This window comes from Delphinapterus leucas, chromosome X (assembly GCF_059928025.1).
Source record: "Delphinapterus leucas isolate spDelLeu-1000000601 "Yukka" chromosome X, BTC_Dleu_Yukka2, whole genome shotgun sequence".
In the NCBI taxonomy this organism is placed as follows: Eukaryota; Metazoa; Chordata; class Mammalia; order Artiodactyla; family Monodontidae; genus Delphinapterus; species Delphinapterus leucas.
Window position 1 is genome coordinate 21,064,324 of NC_143150.1, and position 22,562 is coordinate 21,086,885.

General features: G+C 48.2%; 1 protein-coding gene across 1 annotated transcript; it reads right to left on the reverse strand.

The window, feature by feature from the left end:
• Positions 1–8,754: 8,754 nt before the first annotated feature.
• On the reverse strand, positions 8,755–18,519 carry RAB33A (RAB33A, member RAS oncogene family). Its single transcript, XM_022561530.3, has 2 exons — positions 18,222–18,519; positions 8,755–9,343 (listed from the first exon to the last, which is right to left on the reverse strand). Exons 1-2 carry the CDS (start codon positions 18,477–18,479, stop codon positions 8,888–8,890), a joined length of 714 nt encoding a protein of 237 aa, XP_022417238.1. The 5' UTR covers positions 18,480–18,519; the 3' UTR covers positions 8,755–8,887.
• Between the last annotated feature and the right edge of the window lie 4,043 nt (positions 18,520–22,562).

The following is a 22,562-nucleotide window of genomic DNA, read 5'->3' on the forward strand; positions in this document are numbered from 1 at the left end:
GCTGCTGCTCCTGCCGTGATTGCTTTCACTGCTGTTACTACTATTGCTACCGCTGGAAGGAGACCCTGGGAACTACACATCAGTGGAATCTTCTCATTGACAGCTTTAGAGGCAATCCGTCAGCACTGTGGTTATCCGTAACTTTGGCTTGTAGTTCAGATGTCCTGCCGTACATTCCTCCAGACTGCAGGGTGGATGACATCTTATCACAATGCTTCAATTACATGTGGTATAATTGTCTAATGTCGGAAATGAGGGTAGTTCTGGCTTTTCCTGTCAAGACAATGAAAAGACACCGCCTTGTTAAAAATGAGTACAGAATCCAATTTGCTTTGGGGGAAAACATTCCTTTTGTGCTGAGAGAATCCCATCTTTACAGGAATTTTTTAAATGATTATTACCAGGAATTCATTTCCAGGAATCTCAGCTTCTTATCTAATACCAGTAATTTTATGAAAAAGTATAATTGTAAATACCAGCAGTAAAGTGGCCTTTCCTTTAGTAGGACTTTGAAATGATTCAAAAGTACCTGCTTTTCTCAGAAGTTAGGGATATTTTCATTCAACCTGGGAATTGCTCCATCTGTTTGCCCCTTATCTCCTTTCCTGTCCTCCATTTTCTCCAGTATATCTACCTGAATAGATTAATTATAACATAGAACAGAAGGAACGTTTGAAGTTGTACACGTTTCTCTTTCTTGATAAAATGTTGAGAACAGAATGGGGTATTTCTATCTAGCAAATCTTCAGAGCCTCAAAGCATAAGAATCCTTGGGTAAATCAGTAAATATCTCAAGCTTAGAAAATTAGGCTATTTAACCAGTTGTCTATTTACTGATTGACTCGAATGTCCTAAAGACCACAATTTGAAGTGATTTTAAAAGTTGATTAAGGGACTTTCCTGGTGGCACAGTGGTTAAGAAGCCGCCTGCCAGCGCAGGAGACACGGGTTCGAGCTGTGGTCCGGGAAGATCCCACATGCCACAGAGCAACTAAGCACGTGCACCACAGCTACTGAGCCTGCGCTCTAGAGCCCGTGAGCCACAACTGCTGAGCCCGGGGGCCATAACTAGTGAAGCCTGCGCGCCTAGAGCCTATGCTCCACAAGAGAAGCCACCGCAGTGAGAAGCCCACACACTGTAAGGAAGAGTAACCCCCGCTCACCACAACTAGAGAAAGCCCATGTGCAGCAACGAAGACCCAACGCAGCCAAACATTAATTAATTAATTATTTTAAAAACTTGATTTAGTTATCTCAGTAACTTTCAAGTGGCTTTGTGGTCAAATTACCTCAGTTCTGAATAATTTAAGAGAAGAATTTATTCAATACTGCTTTATTTTTAAAACTGAATGATCTGGAAAAACCTGAATAGTCTTCCATTTTTGTTTCTTCCTAATGCCCTTTATATTAGGGGAATTGAATAAAGTATAATATACAAATGTTTACCTGTACACTACATTTCACATGCTATCTTATTTAAATCTTCAAAAAACCCTGTAAAGTTGATTTTCAATCCCATTTTACAGAGGAACAAACAGGTTACTTATTCTGAAAATAAAATGGTATCAGGAAGTACTGACTCGGAAGCACCATCCTCCCTGCCCCAGCTTTGGTCAAATCTGAGCATTTTCTCTAGTGGAAGATCTGCACAATTTCAAAACAGACTTCTGATCTGCAGACAAGGAAGCAACCCTTATCCAAAGGCCTAAAACGTCATTATCTTCATAGCTGGCTTAAAATGCGTACGGCCATCGAGAAAAGCTAGCGCACAATCACACTATTCTTGGTGTTGTCCATATGAATGGAGAACTGGAAAGGTTCATGAAAGTCATTTCTTCCCATCTCTCAAGTGGTGCAAGAAGCTCTTCTAAAGCATCTCTTTTTTAAAGTTCCAACTGTTAGAGCCAGCCCATTCCTAGCCTTTCCATCCCCCTGCCCTGCCCTCTCTTCCTAGGAGGACAGTTCAATCCTCAGGTACCTACTCAGCCCCTACTCCCAGGTTCTGGACCTACCCCTGGGCTAAGAGGGATTTCACCAGATCAAGCCCTGGCATCTAGGATCAACTCCCAACTAATCTACTACTTAGTCCTGAATGCAGCAGGAGTAGAGCCATTAGTCTCAGGCCCAGGAGCACAGCTTCCTTCCAGGCTTGAAAGAAATAGAGGTAAGAGGGCTTCCCTGGTGGCGCAGTGGTTGAGAGTCCGCCTGCCGATGCAGGGGACACGGGTTCGCGCCCCAGTCCGGGACGATCCCACATGCCGCGGAGCGGCTGGGCCCGCAAGCCATGGCCGCTAGGCCTGCGCGTCCGGAGCCTGTGCTCCGCAACAGGAAAGGCCACATCAGTGAGAGGCCCGCGTACCGCAAAAAAAAAAAAAAAAAAAAGAAATAGAGATAAGAGAAGTTAGCGTTGTGGTTCTGGCTCTGCAGTTAGACAGACCTGGGTTAGCCCCTGCTCTGACCCTGGGCAACAGTGTGAGTCTGGGCAAGTTGCTTTGATCATTCTGTGCCTCAGAGTTTACTGTGAAGATCAAGCATGATAGTCCATGTTAAGCACATAACCGAGTACTTAGCAGTGCAGAGTACACAATAAAGATTAGCTGCCATTAATAATTGTCATTATTTGAGTTGGAGGTATAGAGATTGAAAATTAGGCTAGATCTGATATCATCCTTGCCATGGAATGATCCCCCTGAAAGGATAGGCAGGACCACTATACCTGTGTACTTCCCCTTTATCTGAAGCATCGAGGTTTCCACCTGGAATTGGTGAGTAAGGATCAGATAAGCCAGGTTTCCTATCCGTGCTTTTACCTGACGCTTCCTCCAATACTTTAAGATTAAACGCGATAAAGCAGAAACTAACACACCATTGTAAAGCAATTATACTCCAATAAAGATGTTAAAAAAAAAAAAAAGGTTAAACACGGCCGGTCACAATACTTACTTTATTACTGGAGAAGAGACTAAGGACCAACCACAGAGTCAGCTCAGGTCATGAAGTCCATTTCTGTCTACTTCAACTGTGTCATGGTTTAGGGGTCTCGCCCTGTGACCCCAGGGGTCTCTCTTAAGGCTCCCAGGGTTACTTCCCTTGGATAGATTCAAAATCTATCTTCCTGGACAGGTGAGGTGCTTCTCAATGTCTACCCTCCCTCTCTGCTGCTAGGCTCATAGTTCTCACCAGGGGTCACAGATTTCCCTTAGGAGAGTTAAGCCCCAGTGATTTAGTGAAGGTAGCTTACTTATAAAAGTAACCATTAACATGAGATCCACCCTCTTAACAAATTTTAAGTGTTCTTGATACAAAAACGTGGAGCACAAAGAAACTTTTGGAGGTGATGGATATGTTTATTACCTTGACCGTGATGATGATTTCACGGGGTGTGTGCATATGTCCAAACTCATCAAATTGTATAAAGTCAATATGTTGTTTTTATATATCAATTACACTTCAATATTTTTTTAAAATTATTTATTTGGCTGCGTTGGGCCTTCGTTGCTGCACGCAGCCTCTCTCTAGTTGCGGCGAGCAGGCTTCGTTGCAGTGTGTGGGCTTCTCATTGCGGTGGCTTCTCTTGTTGCAGAGCACGGGCTCTAGGCGCATGGGCTTCAGTAGTTGTGGCTCGCGGGCTCTAGAGCGCAGGCTCAGTAGTTGTTGCGCACAGGCTTAGTTGCTCCGCGGTATGTGGGATCTTCCCAGACCAGGGCTCGAACCCGTGTCCCCTGCACTGGCAGGCGGATTCTTAACCACTGTGCCACCAGGGAAGTCCACCTCAATATTTTTTTAATTAGTAACCTTTCTAGTTCTCAGTGTCTTAAGTGCCCAAACTGGGACCAGGATTAGCTCCTTCTGTATGGGCTTCCTTGCCAGGACATGGTCAGCACCCATTAGAAAAACTACCGGTATACATATACATATATCCCCATATCTCTTCCCTCTTGCGTCTCCCTCCGTCCCACCCTCCATATCTCCTCCCCCCCCAGGCGGTCACAAAGCACTGAGCTGATCTCCCTGTGCTATGCAGCTGCTTCCCTGACTCACTTTGTTATAAAGCAGAAACTAACACACCATTGTAAAGCAATTATACTCCAATAAAGATGTTTAAAAAAAGAAAAAAGAAACTACCGGTAAACACTTTCCCACCTTCACTAATTTTACCAGCAGAGGGCGCACAACAGACATGCAATTTCTATTGAATTATCAACCTTGCGCCCAGAGTGGTCCTCATAGTGCAGAGCTGTTTATGCTCCGAATTAGTTCTTCATTGGCCTCTCATGGTTAAGAGGCTCTTGCCTACTAGTTTCAGACGCCCAGCCCAAGGACGTTTGGTATGACTGGAACAGTTTCATCTATCCTAGGAAAGGATCCACCTCACCAGGCTGGATTCCATGTTAACTAGACCACTAATTTTGAAGGCGTGGCTCAGGAAAGGTAGTTGCAGATCTTAGGGTTTATCAAGAAGCCTGGGGGTGGCGGGGGAGAGAGAAAGACCTGGAGGCACATCAGAATCAACTATGGATATTTAAAAAAAAATAAATTCCTGGGCCTTGCCCCCAGATCTAGTAGATCAGAATGTCCAGGGTGGTGCCCCAGGAATCTATACTTTAACACGGTGCCAACGGATTTCATTCAGTCCGGTGTGAACCAGCGTTTCGGAACTGCTAATCTAGGGCAATCTCTGGCATTCCTATCTCAGTCGTGCTGCTGCAGCTCCAGCCCTTAGGGACATGGACAGTCATGGAGTCAGAACTAGGTGTGAAACCAGTGGGGCCTAGGCCAGCCCTTCCAGAGGGAGCAAGGCCCCTCCCAGTGAGAGGATGAGGGATGGTGGGTGGAGGGAGGTCTCTATAAGTTAAGGCAGCAACTCTGTCCCCTCAGATGCTATAACAGAATAATCACTGACCCCTCTCTGCATCTGCCGCTCAAAGTTGCAGGAGAAGCTAAGCCTTGCTTTCCAGGGAGCTCCCAGCACGTCTCCAAGCCCTCCATCCCCGCCCCGCATGCACACAGGGTGGGCTGCAGTCAGCTACACTTGGGGGGTGGGCTTCTCCAGCTATTCCGGCCTGGGTCTCCCTCCCCAGCACCGCTCCAGGTGGCGGTGCTCAGAGAAGCATTTGGTCTTGGTCTCTCTGACTGAAGGACCCTGCTGAGACAGTTCTCAGCCACACTGAACTCAGCCAGAGCCAGTCCTCAGGCTGAATCGGGGGCCTGAGCAAATGCTCCGATATTGGGGGAAGGGTGGTGCTGGGGGTCCCAGTAACAGGATCCTATAGCCCCCAAAGGCTGAGCTGCGGAGTCCGGCCGGCTGTGTGGTTCCTAGCTATTGTCCAAGCCAAGGACATCTCAGGGACTCCTTTGGCCCAGAGCTGATACTTCTTCTGTCAGCCACTTGGGTTTCCTGGAGGATGTGGTTAGGGGTGTCCCATCCAGGGATGAATGTCCCCGTCTGGCCTCTCGGATACTGAGTGGCCTCCTGGTCAAGCCTCTGTGGATCAGGGGGACTGGCTGGAGTAAACCCACAATCCCTGCAAGGGGAGAAATCCTGGAGCTTGGAACCAGCTGGAAAGACAGTATAGTATCATAGAAAGAGCCTAGACTTGAAGTAAGACAAATTTCCCTTCACCACTTACTACCTTGGACAGGTCAGCACCCATATTCTTATCGGTAAAATGGAAGGTATTATCCCTACCTCACAGGGTTGAAGGAAGATTAAATGAGCTAGTGAAAAAATATAAAGTGTTTTAGCACAGGGTCTGGTATCCACTAGGCATTGAAATGTTCGTAGTTATTTCTCCAGGTCCTGTCTCTGTTGAACACTCAAGGGTACAGGTCTGGAAAGTAAAGGGGGGCTGTAGAGGGGAGATACTGGCCATCATGGATCGTTGCAGAGCTTTACTGAGGCTGAATGAGGAGCCTGCGTCTCTTGAAGCCCCCCGCTCCTCACCACCCTCACAGCAACAAGGGTGTCACCGTTCTCTGGCCTCCTGAGTCCCCTTCCTCAATGTGCACTCTGGGAACAGCCCATTCCCAGGTCCTCTTGCTCAGTCTGTGGGAGGCCTGGGTGCCACCACGCCACCCTGCTGCTGCCAGCAGGAAGTTCTGGGGCTGGGAGACTGGATGGAGCCCAGAGCTTCTCAGGATTCCTGGGGCCACAGTGGGGAACCCCCTGACTTCTTGGCTGTCCCCAGGTGCCTGAGCGAGAGCAATGTCATCCTACAGGAAGGGACGGGATTGGGCAGGTGAGCTGCAGAAGATACAGGCAGGTAGGATTGGTGAGTGCCTGCTTTGGGCAGCAAAACTACCAGAGCCTTGGCGGTACCAATTACCAAAAGATAATTGTCTGGGGGCAGTTCTCAAGTCTGGATTTTAAGGTGGGGACCAGCCAGCGTGGAAGGGACAGCCCTGAGGCCCACACACCCAGGAAGGCTGCCTATTCCTCTCAGAGGAGCTAAGAAAACTGGAGGCTTTTCCCTCTTGCCAGTCAGTAAACCTGCTGAATCTTCCCAAAGGTTACTGAATCTAGATGATGCTAAGACCTTCCACTGGCTTCCCACTGCACTTAAATAAACCAACATTCTCCTCCCTGCTTGCTCAGCCCCACCAGCCCCCTTTCTGTTCCTCAAATGCACCAACCTTACCCCTGCCTCAGGGCCTTGGTATCTGCTGTTTCCTCTGCTTGGGGTTCTTTTCCCTCACAGCTGGTTGCTTTCTTTCATTTAGGTTTCAGCTCAGATGTTCTCTCTTCAAAGATGCCTCTTGTGACCACTCTATCTAATATGTTGCCCTCCCCCTACCTCCCTCACTTTCTGTCCATTTACCCCATTTTATGGCCCTTAGAGTCCTTATCACTCTCTCAAACGATCTCATTTATATATCTCGTTTCTTGTTCAGTGTCTGTCTGTCTCCTTTATGAGAGTAGGATTTTATTTTGTTCACCTATGTATCCCCGGGGCCTAGAACAATGGCACACAGTAGGTGCTCAGTAAACATTTGTTGAATGGCTGAAAGGTGTCAGAGGCAATCCTGGTCAGTGGACTTGGAATGTTGTCATCTTGATCCTGTTTAAGCAGAAAGGGGCGTGACCAAGATGGGCCGGGACCCGGACTAAAATGCATCCATTAGGATGGACAAGTGCCCCCGCAGCCACTGAGAGGTGGCCCGGCCCTGCAGCCAGGTCACAAGAGCCAAAAGATGCCACAACAGTAGTCCGTATCCTGGGCAAGAAGTCGGCATCTGAAGTCTGAGACAAGGTCCTGGGGTATTCCATCGGGGAGAAGCACAGCGACAGGGGCTTCAGCGGGCAGTTCACCAATAGACAACAGGACCCCAGACCCTCGGGTGAGAGTCGGGGGCAGGACGTTGGGTGGGGACAACCGGTCAGCAAACACAGCCTTAATGGGGGTACTAGGAAGACTCCAAAAGCCAGGATCCAGGCAGAAACAAAGTGATGAGAACCAGACTGGCGGCTGGGCCGAGGCTGAGACCAGACGGGAGTGGGGTTGGGTGGGAAAGTAGTCAGTGAGGGACGCAGAAGCAGACAGGCTGTTTGGGTGGGAAGCACATCTGTTACCCTTTGCTGTCAGGGGCAGGGCCAGAGCTGCGTTTGCCTATCAGAGGACAGTGCTCAGGGGCTATCTGTCTGGGACCCCCTCCCCTCCTCTTGGGCTTCCAACAAGAGGGCTGCCTTTAGGAGCACCCCCAAGCAAAGAAATCTACCTGGGGCTGTTGTACAATAGATATGCCTTCAGAGCCACTTTTAATTTCTTTAACCATTGGACAAGGAGCCTTCACATCCATAGGGCCAGATGTACAAGAAATACCTACAGGACTTCTGCGGGAGAGCCACCAGAAGTTCCCACTGGCTCAGAAAGCAATAAACTGTCCTGCCTGAGGTGTGGGCTGCTCAGCTGTCAGTGGGCCAGACTCCTAGCTGTGCTCTTGCTTAAGCCCCAGGGTCATTCCTGCCTCCCTACTTTTGCCCACTCCCCTCCTCTTTACCAATCCAAATATTACACTTTATTCAACAACCAAAATAAGTTCAATGACTTTTTTGGTGACTCCTCCCTGATGTTGAGTATATGATGCTCTCAATTTCCATAGCACAGTCTTGCACTTGGTAATATTCTTGTCTAATTTTTGTTCCCAAGTAGTTTCAGTGTGTACATTGTTCTCACAACTAAATCAGAGGGTCTTGGAACGTAGGGGATGAATCCTCCTGTTACATTTCTTCCAACAAAGATCTGGGGGCATCATAGACCTATGTTAGCTTGAACCCTGCCCTCTTCAAGAAAGGGCAGGGGGAAAGAAATACTTCTGGTATCAAGGGCTGCTTGGTGAAAAATGGGGAAGCAGGAGCTAACAGCATTGGAAGGAACTGGGCCTGTTGGGCAACCTGTATTTTTATGTTTAAATTTTGGGAAATAAGAAGAGAGCAGCCTACTCTCGACATCCAAGGACCCTAGGAAATAATGATGAGTCAATGTCTCCTTTCAAAACTTCTCTATCCCTCTGCCTGCACTGGCTCTCTAGAACCGCATATCTGTCCTGTATTCCACCCCCTCCAGGTGTTTCTGCCCACTGATGACATCATGTGAGAGAATGAATTAGTCCTGAAGAAGTGACTCAAAGGATGAGCATTTCAGGCAGCATAGAAGGCTGGTAGGGAGTGTGCCTCTCTAGCAGGGCGAGCTGCCTCTTCTACTCATCACAATCAGAAATGTCTTCTTGGAGGAAAGCAAGACATGAAGGCATATGATAATCTATACAAATTTTATTTTAATATCAATTTGTATGGAAACAAGCAGGTGTCAGTGTTACACAGGCACGGAAAAAAGGGAAAGAAAAAAACCTCCAGTGATAATTGCTCTTGTATTTACACCGTTTGGTTTCAACAGGGACAGGAAGTTTTACTGTTAGCTTCCTGTGGGAACTCCAGTTTCTGCACCTTCCCCTGCTGCCTCTCAGCATCACGATAGAGCAGGGATTTCTGAGCCTTCAATCGGCAAGCCAGGCACATGAAAATTGACTCCACGTTCTGGCTCTCTTTGGGGTCCTTGGCCGATGTCTCAAATAAGAGCATGTTATGGGCATCGGCAAATTTCAGGGCTAAGTTGGAGGGCACCTGGATCTGTTCCCTCAAGTCACACTTGTTGCCCACAAGCACTTTCGGGACTAGTGGAGGCACGGCATGCCCATTGCATTCTTGGATCCACATTTTGAGGTTGGTGAAGGATGTCATCTTGGTGACGTCATAGACAAAGACCACGGCATGCACATTGCGGTAGTAATGCTCGACCATGCTTTTTCGGAAGCGTTCCTGACCGGCGGTGTCCCACACCTGAACCTGGAAGATACAAAGACCCGTATTTGGAGTCAGAAAGCGAAACATGAACAGATAGGAGAAAACATGGTTCTGTGACATTATAAAAATGAGGTGACAAGCCCTGACACAGGAAGTGGTTCTTTGACAAATTGGCAGAATGGACTTATCAACATATAGAGAGAAGTTTCTTTCAGGGTTTATTAAGTCTTTCTTAAGGTTTTTAGTTGAAAAACTGGAATGTAAATTGGTCAGCTTTCCTGGAGGGCAATGTGGCAATATTGTCAAAAACCTTAAAAATGTACAAAACTCTTAGAGCCTAGAATCCCACTTCCAGAAATCTATACAAAAGAAATAGCAGATAACGTAAATAAGTACTTGGGATATAATATACAGCATGATGACCATAGTTACCACTGCTGTATAATATATATGAAAGTTGTTAAGAGAATAAATCGTAAGAATTCTCATCACAAGGAAAAACTTTTTCTTTTTTTGGCTTTTTCTTTTTATTGTATCTGTATGATATGATGCGTGCTCACTAAACTTACTGTGGTAATTATTTCACAATATAGGTAACTCAAACCATTATGCTGCACACCTTAACCTTATACAGTGATGTACGTCAATTATATCTCAATAAAACGGGGGGGGAGCAAAAAAAGAAAAGAAAGAGATATGTGGTCAAAATTCTGCACAAAGATCTTAATCACTTAAAAAAAAAAAACAAAAAAACAGGAAACAACCTCCTAGGAGAGGAGCAGCTAAAATGTATGTATTGGGTTGGCCAAAAATTTCGTTTGGGGTTTTCCATATGATGTTATGAAAAACCTGAATGAACTTTTTGGCCAACCCAATATATATCTATACAATGGGCTATTATGCAGCCATTAAAATAACCTCTTCATAGAATAAATGGTGTAGAAAATGCTCATAAAATATAAGTAAGTGAAAAAAGTAGGAAACAAAATTTTTCATATGCTATGGTCCCAATTTTTTTTAAAAAAATTAAACATAGACAAATGCATAGGAAAGACTGGAAGTGTATATGCGAGGACATTAATGGTTATTTATGAACAGTGGAACTTAGGTGATATTTACTTTCTTCTTTTTTTTTGTATTTTCCAAATTTTCTACTTCATGCATACATCACTTTGTTTTTTTGTTGTTTGGTTTTTTTTTCATGACTTTTTAAAGCAAACAAAGTTAGTGTTAAGATCTCACCATGTGGCTCAATTGATTTTAAGTTCACTTCTTTGTTGTGTAAAAGGTAATTTAGCTCACTGGATTTTTCTTCTGCATCTCAGCTTTTGGGATAAGGCCAATGAATAACATATGTAAAGATACAACTCCCAGGGGATACTCTGGAGTCTAAACACATTCAGCCCAATCTATTTCCTGTTATACATCCAAAGTCTTGGACAAGAGAAATCATGCTGAGAACGACAGCCCCAAGGCCTTATACAATTCTCAGTTATGAAAGAAAATGCGATTATGGTCACTAATTGACTACTATGGTTCTTAAAGCGAAGTATAGCCTTTATTTGGAGTTAGCAGTCAGTAAGTATAATCTAGTAAATATAATTGAATCTCTTTGCCGAATGAAGATCTTACAGGGCCCCAGAGTCATCATTGTGAACATCAGTTTTCATTGTCCAGGCTTCCCTTCATCTCCTCAATGGAGATGGCCGCCATGTTCCTTTGGCACGACATTCGAATTCATCTCCTTCTCCTATTTAGATTTCCATGTCTCTTGGTCAGACTCTCCTCTCCTCACTCCCGGATTACAGCAAAGTCTTTTGGACTCTAGACGTCTCCACTCCAGTGCCTCTTGCATACTGCTTTCAAACTAGCCTTCCTAAATCCCTGCTTATATCAGCACATTATTCTCCGCTTCAGCCAATTCCGATAGCCCTCTACTGCATGTGGCATCAAAATGGAAACGTTTGTCTGCCATAATCGGACCCCACCCAACCTGGTTTCCAACTACTCAGCTGCACCTGCTTCATTCTCTCCTCTGTCCCTTTGGTCCTGCTAGTCCAGCTTCCCCTGCAGAAGTGGTTGCCCCCTCATTGCTCTATCCAAATCTCACCCATTCTCCCAGGCTCGGCTCACACTGCACCTTCTTCCTAAAACCTTCTCCAACTTTTCTTCAGTTCTCTTTCCTTAGGCATTCCTATCGCACTTTGAGTCTGCACCACACCATTTAGAATATATTTATTTGTTCTCTAGTCGTTTCATCAGTGTTCTTGGCATCCCTCCAGCTAGACTGTAAGCAGTCTTTTTCTGCATCAGATCACTCGTCATCATGCTTGTCATCAATATCGTCGTTGTGATCAAAAAGCAGTATTGGCCTGAGCCAGCAAAACTACTGTCTGGCATCCTAGGTATCTGCCAAGGTGATTTCGGAGACAACATTCGACTTTGGTTACCCAGAAAAACATAAGTCCTCAAAGGCTGATTTGCTTCGGCAAGCAGAGACAGAAGAGATTTTCATTTCTTCCACCTCTCTGGTGCTCTGAGCAGGAAGAAAGAGGAGAGCAGGCCAGGAAAGGAATGGAGGTCAGTGGGAAGAGGGCAGGTATACTGGGAGGATATCATTACCACTTGGCTCCCACCCCCACCCTCCGGTAGTCGTAACTCTTGCCTCTGAGTAAGGCTGAATGCCTACCAGCCCTCAGGCATGTGGCAGATGCTTTAACACCATGAGCTCAGGGCTCTAAAAATACCTGCCACTAGCAGGAACGTGGGTGGGAGTGTATGAGGTGTTTGGGGCTGAGTAGTTTGGCTGTTTGGCTTTTCTGTGGCTTCAGAATTGGGCACGCCACCCCAGCTACCAGAACTGCAGGGAGGGCCCTCTCTGCTGGAGACCTCCTTTGCCTTTCCAGTGGCTGGGGAGCCTTGGAGCTTTTATTCAGAGGCTCGGAATTTCAACTACTGCTCTCATTCCAGTTCTTTAGAAACCCCACCCCAAGTTCTTTGCACCCCTGTCTGTGGTGAGGGGGGAGCCAGGAAGCAGGCTGCTCACAGCAGAGAATCAGAAGAGCCAATGCTGTGGCCTCAAGAGCCATCAAAAAGGGACAGCACGGCAGTCAGGCTCGCTGGAACACGACTGACTTCATTTTGTTTCTGGGTTTAGTGTCCCTGTCCTTCTCAGCATCCTCATAAGCCCCTGGCCTCTGTCGGACAATGAAAGCATCTCCTCTCCCTTTGGCAGCTGGCGCTCCCTCACCCAGTCCTCCCTTCCTGTGGGCACTGCACCTGACGCCTGCCCCTTAGCCACACACATGCCCCCAGGATCCTCTTTTCTCTCCAAGGGCCAGTGGGGTATAGTGGAGTCAAACCAACTAGGGTGCAAATCTCAACCCAATCATGTCCCACTAGTTAGGTGTCCTCAGTCAAGTTACTTTATCTTCAGTGTCCTCCTCTGGAAACTAAGGATAAACACAGCAATCTGGTAGGGATGCTGTGAGGATTAGCATTCCTTGTAAGTACAGGACACAGTGCCTAATACACTCCCCCTTCGCCCCTGGCCTGAAACCGCCACCATCAAGTCTGGCCAGACAGCTAATTGGGCTGGCGCTGTTGGAGACGCAGCAGTAGATGTGGAATTGGGAAAGCCGGGTTCTAGCCCCTCAGCTTTCTAGCTGAGTCAATGACCAGCCAAATGAAATAACATGCGAGGAAGAGCTTTTACACAATATAAAGTGCTCTGCAAATATTAGCTGCTGCCATTGTCTCAGAGGGCCCATGAGCCCTGTCCTGGTAGCACTGCTCCTTGGATCCGTTGGTTCTCATCCTGGAAAGCGCAGAAAGCTTGGCTTCTTTTCTTGGCTGCGCCACACAGCATATGGGATCCTACTGCCCCGACCAGGGATTGAACCTGTGTCCCCTGCATTGGAAGCGCGGAGTCTCAACCACTGGCCCGCCAGGGAAGTCCAAGCTTGGCTTCTTGAGGATGAGATCGAGCCAAGGCAAACGCAGTCAGTGGGGAGGGGGAAGAGAGAGGAAGGCCAGCAACATGCCATGGGTGGCTGGGGGCAGGCCCAAAGTGACAGGGACTCTGGAGAGTCAAGGGGCACAGGGTGGGGAGCTGCCAAAGATAAATCTAGCCTTGTAAACCATTTTCCTGGGGCTACCGCTGCCTGAGCAAGCTTCGGCAAGTTCCTCACCCCTGCACGTGCTCTTAGCTGACATGGGTATTTCTTATCCCTAGGGAACATATCTGGCGTCTTTCTACGGATGAGGCATGAATGTCCTTTTGTTGGAGGCTGGTGGAGGGGGGGTAGAAGTGGAAAGAGAGAGAAAATACATCTGTAACCTTTGGAGGATGCCCGAGTGGATGACGGGAAAAGTTTAAGATAAATCTTTCTTCAGCTAGCTGGCTGTCCCATCTGCGTCTAAGATACACCACGTTCACACACCAGGCTGACACAGAGAATGGCAAAGGATGACAACAAGGAGAAACTCACCCACAGCAAGAGAGGCAGCAAGGGAGACAGAGAAACAACAAAACTGCTGGATAATTAACCATTCAGCTAACTGGCAGAAGATGGAAGCTCAGAAGCCCTAAGGAAGACATGACGTCATTCTGACTGCGGGCAGCTTCCGAGGGAACGCTTAGCTCAGCCACTCGGTAATGTAGCACACGAAGGTGTTTTTCCAAGTGATCAGCGGAGGAAGAGAAATCCACGATCCTGAACAGCACCTGCCCACAGCCTCGGCTGTCCTGCAGCGAGCGTGCCTGTTCTGGAGTGCTGGGGCAGAGGGTTGCCCAGGCTATAGGAGGAACCCAACTGGACAGCAGGGGGTGCTTGCATGAAAATTTACAAGGAATGGCTCAAAAATTAGAACTGAGCCTCCCCTCTACTACCTGCCCACCCCCAAACACACGCCCCAGTTGGCATTTTCCAATGCTTTTAGACTGAGACAGGTGCAATATGATTTAGCTAAACCTGTAAGGTGACTGACACTTAATGGTCATTAAGGGAAGCTCCACCCTGCCTTTGGGGATTGGGGGAGGCCTCCATCCTTCCTAGGCTGATGTCAGGGAGGACTGTCAGCTTTCCCATATGATGTCTCACCGTGTCCCTGTCACAGGTAACTTTGTGGGTTGGATGGATGATGGGGCTGGCCCAGAGTGGGGATTTACATGCTCTTCTAAGCCAGGCTGCATGGTGTGTGGAAAGAGCACCGAAAAGGGAATTAGGAGACCTGAGTTGTAGGCCGGGCCCTGGGTGATCTTAAGCAATCACGTTCCCTCTCTGAGCCTCAGTTTCCTCTCTGTAAAACAAGGAAGTCGGATTAGAGATGCTCTAAGGTCTCTTCCATCTCTGAACATCCTCTGATTCTCATACCCAAGGTGAGGCAGTCAAGGTGCAAAAAGTAAAACCCAGGTACTCGGCTCGACGTCTGGGGTGCAGCTGAAGGTGACATCTTGAAGGCTCCTGGGTTCTGGGGCTGAAACCCTGGGCCCCTGGCCTAGAAGAGACCATAAGGCTGGTTGCCCAGCATGCCACCTCCCCCTGAGCACAATGCCCCCCAGCCAGATAACTGCCCCGCTAGAGGAGAGAGCAGTAGGAAAGAGCATGAGCTCGGAATCTAGGTTGAAATCCTGGCCCTGTCACGGGGAAGGCAGGATAGTGAGATGGCAAAGTGCTTGGGCTCAAGAGTCAAAGACTGAAGCTCAGATCCACGTGCCTTGGGGCAAATTATTTAATCTCTCTAACTTTGGTCTCCTTATCTCTAAAACAAGAATGGTAATAATAGTCCTAATTTCATAGGGTTGCTGAGAAGACCAAATAAGATCGTGCATGGGAAGCACCTAGCCTGTGCTCTTTGTTTCTTCAATAAATAGAACTTGTTGTCGTTATTATGATTATTGTAGGCTTTTCTTGATGTTCTTGTGAACCAGGAAATACTGGATTATAAATCTTGTGAGGGCATGGGGGACACATTGATTGGAGACACCAAATGGGGCTTCAAGGCCCTAGGAATGGCCCTGGTAATTAAGACAGTAGCCCCAAATATGCTAAATTAGTCGTCCCCCTGCAGGGGTTGACAGTATGTGCTACCCTGGGACACAGGGGGGCAGCCCCGGAGAGGCCACACCCTACTCTTGAACTGAGAGAAGAGCTTGCTGAGACCTCTCTGCCACTCTCCTGTGAGCACTGGCATTTTAGAGCCTGACAGCCTTCTCTTGCTGGCTGTGGTCTAGGGCCACCTCAGCCTGGGGACTTTTCTCTCTTCCCCAAAGGCAGTCACCTCCTAGCGTGATTTTGGTACCTGTTCCTTGAGAAACTTCAGGCCAGCCGGAGTATGGGGCAAAATCATCTCCTATGGAGCTCATTTGCTAGCTGCCATTCTCTGCCATCTCCCCAAGGACATGCTGGTCTCGCCTTCTGGCTTGGGTCCTGAGCTTGTAGCAGCTTTGCCAGAGGCAGGGTCGCCATCCCGCTGCTCCCACACCCCACCCTGAGCTCCTTCAGAATCTGCACTCAGAGGGCTCCTCCATGAGCAGTGTCACAAGGTTTTGCCCTCTTGAAAATATCATCTTCCCAAAAAAGCCTGTGTTAAGCACTTATCTGCACGTGGTGCTGTGCTGGGCTCTGTTTCTAGTGAGTCACATTGTCACAGGCTCTGCCCTCTGGGAAAAAGTCCGGAATCTTTGGCAGAGACTGTAAAATCCAGTTTGATCAAGTACTGGGTGTTAGAAGGGAAGGAATCTTTGCAAAATTTCCCCAAGGCCATTGGGTAGTGACCCTCTTCCACTCGTTTTCACCTCCCACTTTCTGGCTTCCTCCTCTCCTCTCCCCCTGTTCTCCTTCCCTAGACTCCCAAACGCTTCCTTTTCCTCCATCTAAATTTCAAGGGGACTTATTTCCCCTCTCTTAAATCCAGAGGACTCGTTGGCTCAATGTGACACGATTTTAAACAAGCGATAGCATTAAATTCAAAAGGTTTTGAGGGTTTAAGAGCACATCCATAAGTACATTTCTAGTTGGGATTTTAAAAGGCATGTTTTAGAAACGCCAGAGTCTTACAATGTTCCATTAAAGAAGTCCTAGCCAAGCAGATATTGACATAAGAGCCCTAGGAAAGGATGGAGACAGAGACCTACTTTGACTTTTAAAAGGAAATGTAGCAATTCCCTCCAAAATGCGAGGGGCAAAAAAGATCATTATTTCCAAACAGTGCCCTGTCTTCCTGATCCTGGGTCTCTGTTGTTTTCAAGAGCCCTCCCTTACCAATACTGAGCTGCCCATCTTCCTGACATCTAGTGCCTTGGCCTGGTCTCTGAAGCCATTTTAAAACACATTCATTTTAATAATGAAGGAGTCAGGAACCTTGTACAGTTTAGAGCATTTCATCATTCTCCTCAGTTACTCAGTCCTTCTCTCCACATCACTCAGAAGAGAGGCCCTGTGGTCACTGGGGCTGTTTACCCAGCAGGAGGGAGGGTTGCCTTCACCCGACAGTGTCCGACCATAGGCTCAAGAAAAGGCCAGCTGTGGGACTTCCCTGGTGGCACAGTGGTTAAGAGTTCGCCTGCCAATGCAGGGTACATGAGTTCGAGCCCTGGTCCGGGAGGATCCCACGTGCCGCAGAGCAACTAAGCCAAATGCGCCACAACTGCTGAGCCTGTGCTCTAGAGGCCACGAGCCACAACTACTGAGCCCACGTGCCACAACTACTGAAGCCCACGCACCTAGAGCTGGTGCTCCACAACAAGAGAGGCCACCACAATGAGAAGCCTGTGCACTGAAGGAAGAGTAGCCCCCGCTCGCCGCAACTAGAGAAAGCCCGCGCGCAGCAACGAAGCCTCAACTCAGCCAAAAATTAATTAATTAAAAGACAAAAAGAATTAAGAAAAGGCCAGCTGTGGGTCTAAAGAAGTTGGTCTTTAGTGCCCAGTGCCTTCTGAGGTGGCTTTCCTGCCCATAACCCTGCCCCCTCTGCTCCTCTGACACATGAAGCTGCCCTTGCCATGTCCTCCCTCCCTCCATCCTCTGCACATTGAAATATTACTGTCCTATCGAGTTTCTACCTTTTCTGAACCAAAAGTGAGCACAAATGGTCAGACAAGAATATCTGTACTTAGCCTACTTGACAAACTAAAGAGAGGGGGGCACCAAGACACTTCCCTTAGCCCTCAGATAAGTTGCTCTGCATTTTTACAAAGGCCTGCTGAAGACAATACCCACAGAATGAGTAATGGGCATTAGGTACCCAGACAAATAAAGAAGATATCATTTAAGGGGTACTTTCCAAAAGAACTAGTTTAATCTATTATGAAGTGTTGGCAGGTAACCCTGTCTCAATTTCTTTAAAAGGGTTCATGGCTGTGTGCCAGAAGCACCCCACACCACTCCTATTCCAAATCAGCCTTAAACTTAATTATAACTTGTAATTTAAAATAAAGCAGCTTTCATTCTCTATGGAGTTCCATCTCCCCCCACCCCCGCAAGGCCTGGGGGCTTAGCCAAAGCAGGTTTTTGCAACCTATTGGCACCCACGAGGTAGAAGGGACCTCAAGATGTGTAAAGCGCTTTGGGATCCTTCCCACAGACCAGGACGGAGATCCCTCATACCACCCTCTGCCCACAGGTGCCGCTGCTCCCGGCTCAGGGTCAAGGATAGGATCAAACAGGCTTTTCCTAGTGGGAGCTGTCAGGCAGGGGCAAAGGGCATGAATGCAGCCACTCCCGCCTGCCCTCAGAAAACGGGTGAGGTGGGTACTGGGCCACTGAGAGAGGCGAAGGGGATAAGGACGTGCCGAGGGTCTTGGGCTCAGCAAGCGGCGACGCAGCCACGCGCTGGACATTTACAACCACTAGAGCAACGCCTCTGGCAAGGCCCCCTCCCAGATCCCTCCCTTCCCGGACCTGACCGTCTGGATCACCTTGATCTTCTCGCCCTCGATTTCCACGGTCTTCTCCCTGAAGTCCACGCCGATGGTGGCCTCAGTCTTGTCCGGGAAGGTCCCCCCGCAGAAGCGGAAGGTCAGGCAGGTCTTGCCCACGTTGGAGTCCCCAATCACGATGATTTTGAAGATGCGAATCTGCACGTACTGGTCCAGCGACGAGTCCAGCTCCAGGGACGCCAGGCCAGCGGCCGAGGCGGGCTGCAAGTTCCCATGGCCCAGGATGGGCTGCGCCATCTCCCCCGGACCGGACCCGGGCCCCAACCCCCCTCGAGGGCTCCACACAAAGAAAACGGCCACGTTAGTGCGCTCGAGGCGAGCGAGCTTTGTGCGTGTGTATATGTGTGTGTGTGTGTGCGTGTCTGTATCCGCGCGTGTGTGCGTGCGCCAGCAACGTGTGCGCGCGCGCGCGTGAAGGGGGTGCCTCTCACCCCAGGCCCCCCCTCCTCCAGCGCACCCTCCTAGCAGCTCTGAGGCAGCGACACAAAAGCCAGGGAGGGGAGGAGAGATGGAGGAGAGTGGGCAAGCGTTCTCCTTGCGCCTGTGAGCTGGGACGGGACGCTCGGGCGTGCGATCCTACCGCGCTCCCCAGGCCGCTGCGGCCACCACCGCACCTTTGCCTAGACCCTCCCCTGCCTGGACTCCAGGGACACACCGGAGGGAGGAAGCCTAGGGAGGAAAGGTTGGGTGGGGAGAGCCGCACACACCACCCCAGGATGGTCTTCCTTTCTCCGTGCCCCCATTTATTTTATAGGTTTATAGGTTTCGGGCTCCCCACCCCCACTTTCTCGGAGCGCACGAGGTCAGCGGGCACAGCTGGGGAGGACAAAGAGAGCTGCACCCTCAGGCATCTCTGGAGCACCTCGGCCTCGGAGCGACACTACTCGGCGGGGGTGGGGGGTGGGGCGGAGATACCTCCTTCACCAAGCGGCCGGCAGCTGCGCCGCGCCTCCGCAGCCCCCTCCCAAGCCTTAGGATAAAGCGATGCTCTGTCTTATTGAGAAAGCAGGTGCGCTCGCGCGCCCCAAGGAGCCGGGGAGGGCGCTGCCAGGACACGCTGTGGGTTATGGGGGACCGCGCAGCTGCGAGAGGTAGGCAGGGGCACGGGTGTTCGTGTGTAGGGGGAGTTAGTGTTTCTGTCACAGACTTGTCAGATGTAGGGGGGCGCGTGCCAGGCACCAACCTCCCCTTATCACACCACGAGCACCCATCCTCTGAATGTTCAGGAGAGTGGCTCCCATTGGCTGCCACAGTCGGTTGTGTTTGTCTGGCCAATGGGGAAGGCCCGCCACGGGAGAGGGCCGAACATGGGGTAGAAGAAGGGGGAAGCTGGTGGTGGCAGCTTCAGCAAAAGGGGACTTCGTTTCCGGGGCTAACCATTACAGGTCCAGGTGGAGGGATCTTGGGACATAGCATGAACCTCACAGTGTGTTACATTCCTGAGCCCTCCATATAATCATAAATCCTTCCAGAATGGTGGAGTTTCAAAAGGAATTATAAACCCCTAGGAGCGTTCACCCCTCTGCAACTGAATGTAGAACAGAGTGGTTGGGTCTAATTTGCCAGAAGCCTAGGTTATGCTTGGAAGATGATAAATGAACAGAACTTTCTTACAGTGTTGGGGGCAGCTTCCCAAGGCTTAATAAGCATCACACATCTTGGTCAAGACCAGTATTCCCTCTGCCGAAAGTGATTTGCAGGTTCAGAATCTGTTTGAAATCAGCTCTGCTGAGGTACAATTTACATATAATAAAATGTGCCCGTTTATGTTTGCTTTTAAGACTTTATCCCTCCTCCCACATATTTCATAAGTTAAGGTAATATTGACACATACCAATAGCACCGACGTATGAGTTATTTGCTAACGCCATCAAGGTCAGGGATTCCAGCAGCACACGTGAGTTACCATCTTATTTGTGTGTGAGGCTGAGCTGCAGAAGAGACAAGTATGACGAAATCCATTCCCACTATGAGGAAAACAATTCAGTGCATCGGTGATAGATCTGTAAGCAAATTGGAATGTGACTGCTCAGCCAAGTCCAAGTTACTCAAAATGGCTGGGAAAATGGGGTCTTCTAGTTAAGAAGCTTTTTAAGCTGAGTTAGCAGATATATATACAGCTAACTCTTTTAGCATATATGTGGGTCACCCATTTCTAAAACCCTAGATTATACGATTCAGTATTAAACCTCGAGAAGGATTTAATCTTAGTTGGCTAATCGAAGGTCATCATTATGAATACCAATTATCATTGTCCAGTGTGAACAGTAATCCTCATTGTACAGTATTTTGTTTCTGATTGGTTGATGTCTAGATAATAGTTTGCCAAATCATTCTCCTCTGAATTGGAAGCTAATGCTCCTGGTGATCATTATCTAGAGAAGAGTACCTATTTTTTTAAAAAAGGTAACTATTAATTAGGCATATCCAGTAGGTAAGAGTGAAAACAAGGGCTTCCCTGGTGGTGCACTGGTTAAGAATCCGCCTGCCAATGCAGGGGACACAGGTTCGAGCCCTAGGCCGGGAAGATCCCACATGCCGCGGAGCAACTAAGCCTGTGCGCCACAACTACCGAGCCTGTGCTCTAGAGCCCGCAAGCCACAACTACTGAGCCCGCGTGGTACAACTACTGAAGCCCGCGCGCCTAGAGCCCGTGCTCCACAACAAGAGAAGCCACCTCAATGAGAAGCCCACGCACAGCAATGAAGAATAGCCCCTGCTCGCTGCAACTAGAGAAAGCCCGCGTGCAGCATCGAAGACCCAACACAGCCAAAAAAAAAGAGTGAAAAGAAGCTTTGCTAATTCATAGCCATAATTAATGCTAACTTTCTGGGAGATATAAAAAGATATTACATCCACATAAGATTATTTAGACATATGCTCCCAGCAAAAACTTGTCACTGAGTCTGAGAGTTCACATTATATTTGTAAGGTAGAAACACTGATTTCTGGAAATGTGGTATATCAAAATGGGCCCCATGCCCTAATAAAATACTCTGTGGAGTGAGATTTTGGGGAAATTTCACTTATATTTTTGGAGTTATTCAATATGTGTAAGTTGCTTTTGCCACCCAAAATGATAAAATATAATTTTTTATTAAGAGGACAAGAAAACTTCATTGTACCTATTGCAAAAATAAATGTGCTGTACAACGTCTTTTTTGTATGTTAATTGTGCATCATTAAATGACTGTCTTTCAAATACACCCAGTTGTTTTCATAGGTATCTGATCGTCATGATTTTGATAGTGTTTTCCAAAGCTTCTTTCACCAACAGATATGATTAACTTTGTATTTAATCAATCCATGTTTATTACTGGCTTTTAGAAATAGCAATAAATTTCAATGTCTTCAAGACCTTTAAAATATGAAATAAGTAGAAATCATTTTTTACCTTATTGTGGAATTGATATTTTCAATATTTATCCCCCCAAAGAGTCCTAGCTTAAAAGGCAACTACTGGGACCTCCCTGGTGGCGCAGTGGTTAAGAATCCACCTGCCAATGCAAGGGACACAGGTTTGAGCCCTGGTCCAGGAAGATCCCACATGCCGCAAAGCAACTAAGCCCGTGTGCCACAACTACTGAGCCTGCGCTCTACAGCCTGCAAGCCACAATTACTGAGCCCACGTGCCACAACTACTGAAGCCCGCACACCTAGAGCCCATGCTCTGCAACAAGAGAGGCCACCACAATGAGAAGCCCGCACACTGCAACAAAGAGTAGCCCCTGCTAGCCGCAACCAGAGAAAGCCCACGCGCAACAATGAAGACCCAATGCAGCCAAAAATAAAAATAAATAAATGTTTTTTTTAAAAAAGGCAACTACTACCTGCACTTCTGAACATTAACCTATTCTTTTTTTTTTTTTTTGCAGTACACGGGCCTCTCACTGCCGTGGCCTCTCCCGTTGCGGAGCACAGGCTCCGGACGCGCAGGCTCAGCGGCCATGGCTCACGGGCCCAGCCGCTCCGCGGCATGTGGGATCTTCCCGGACCAGGGTACGAACCCGTGTCCCCTGCATCGGCAGGCGGACTCTCAACCACTGCGCCACCAGGGAAGCCCTAACCTATTCTTAATGAGTAAGGGAACCCTGGATCATGTTCACCCAATAAATACTGCTTCCTGGGTTAAACTTCCTAAAACAACTTTGTAATTTCATTCTTTATCCCTATTCCACTAAAGATAATAACTTCATCACCTACAATATTAGGGCCAAACCCTTTTGCCTGTTCAAATCTGGCCCCACCATATTCACCCGTCCTTACTTACTTCCTAGTATGTACTCTCTACCATTGTCCCCTGAAAACGTGCTGGGTTTT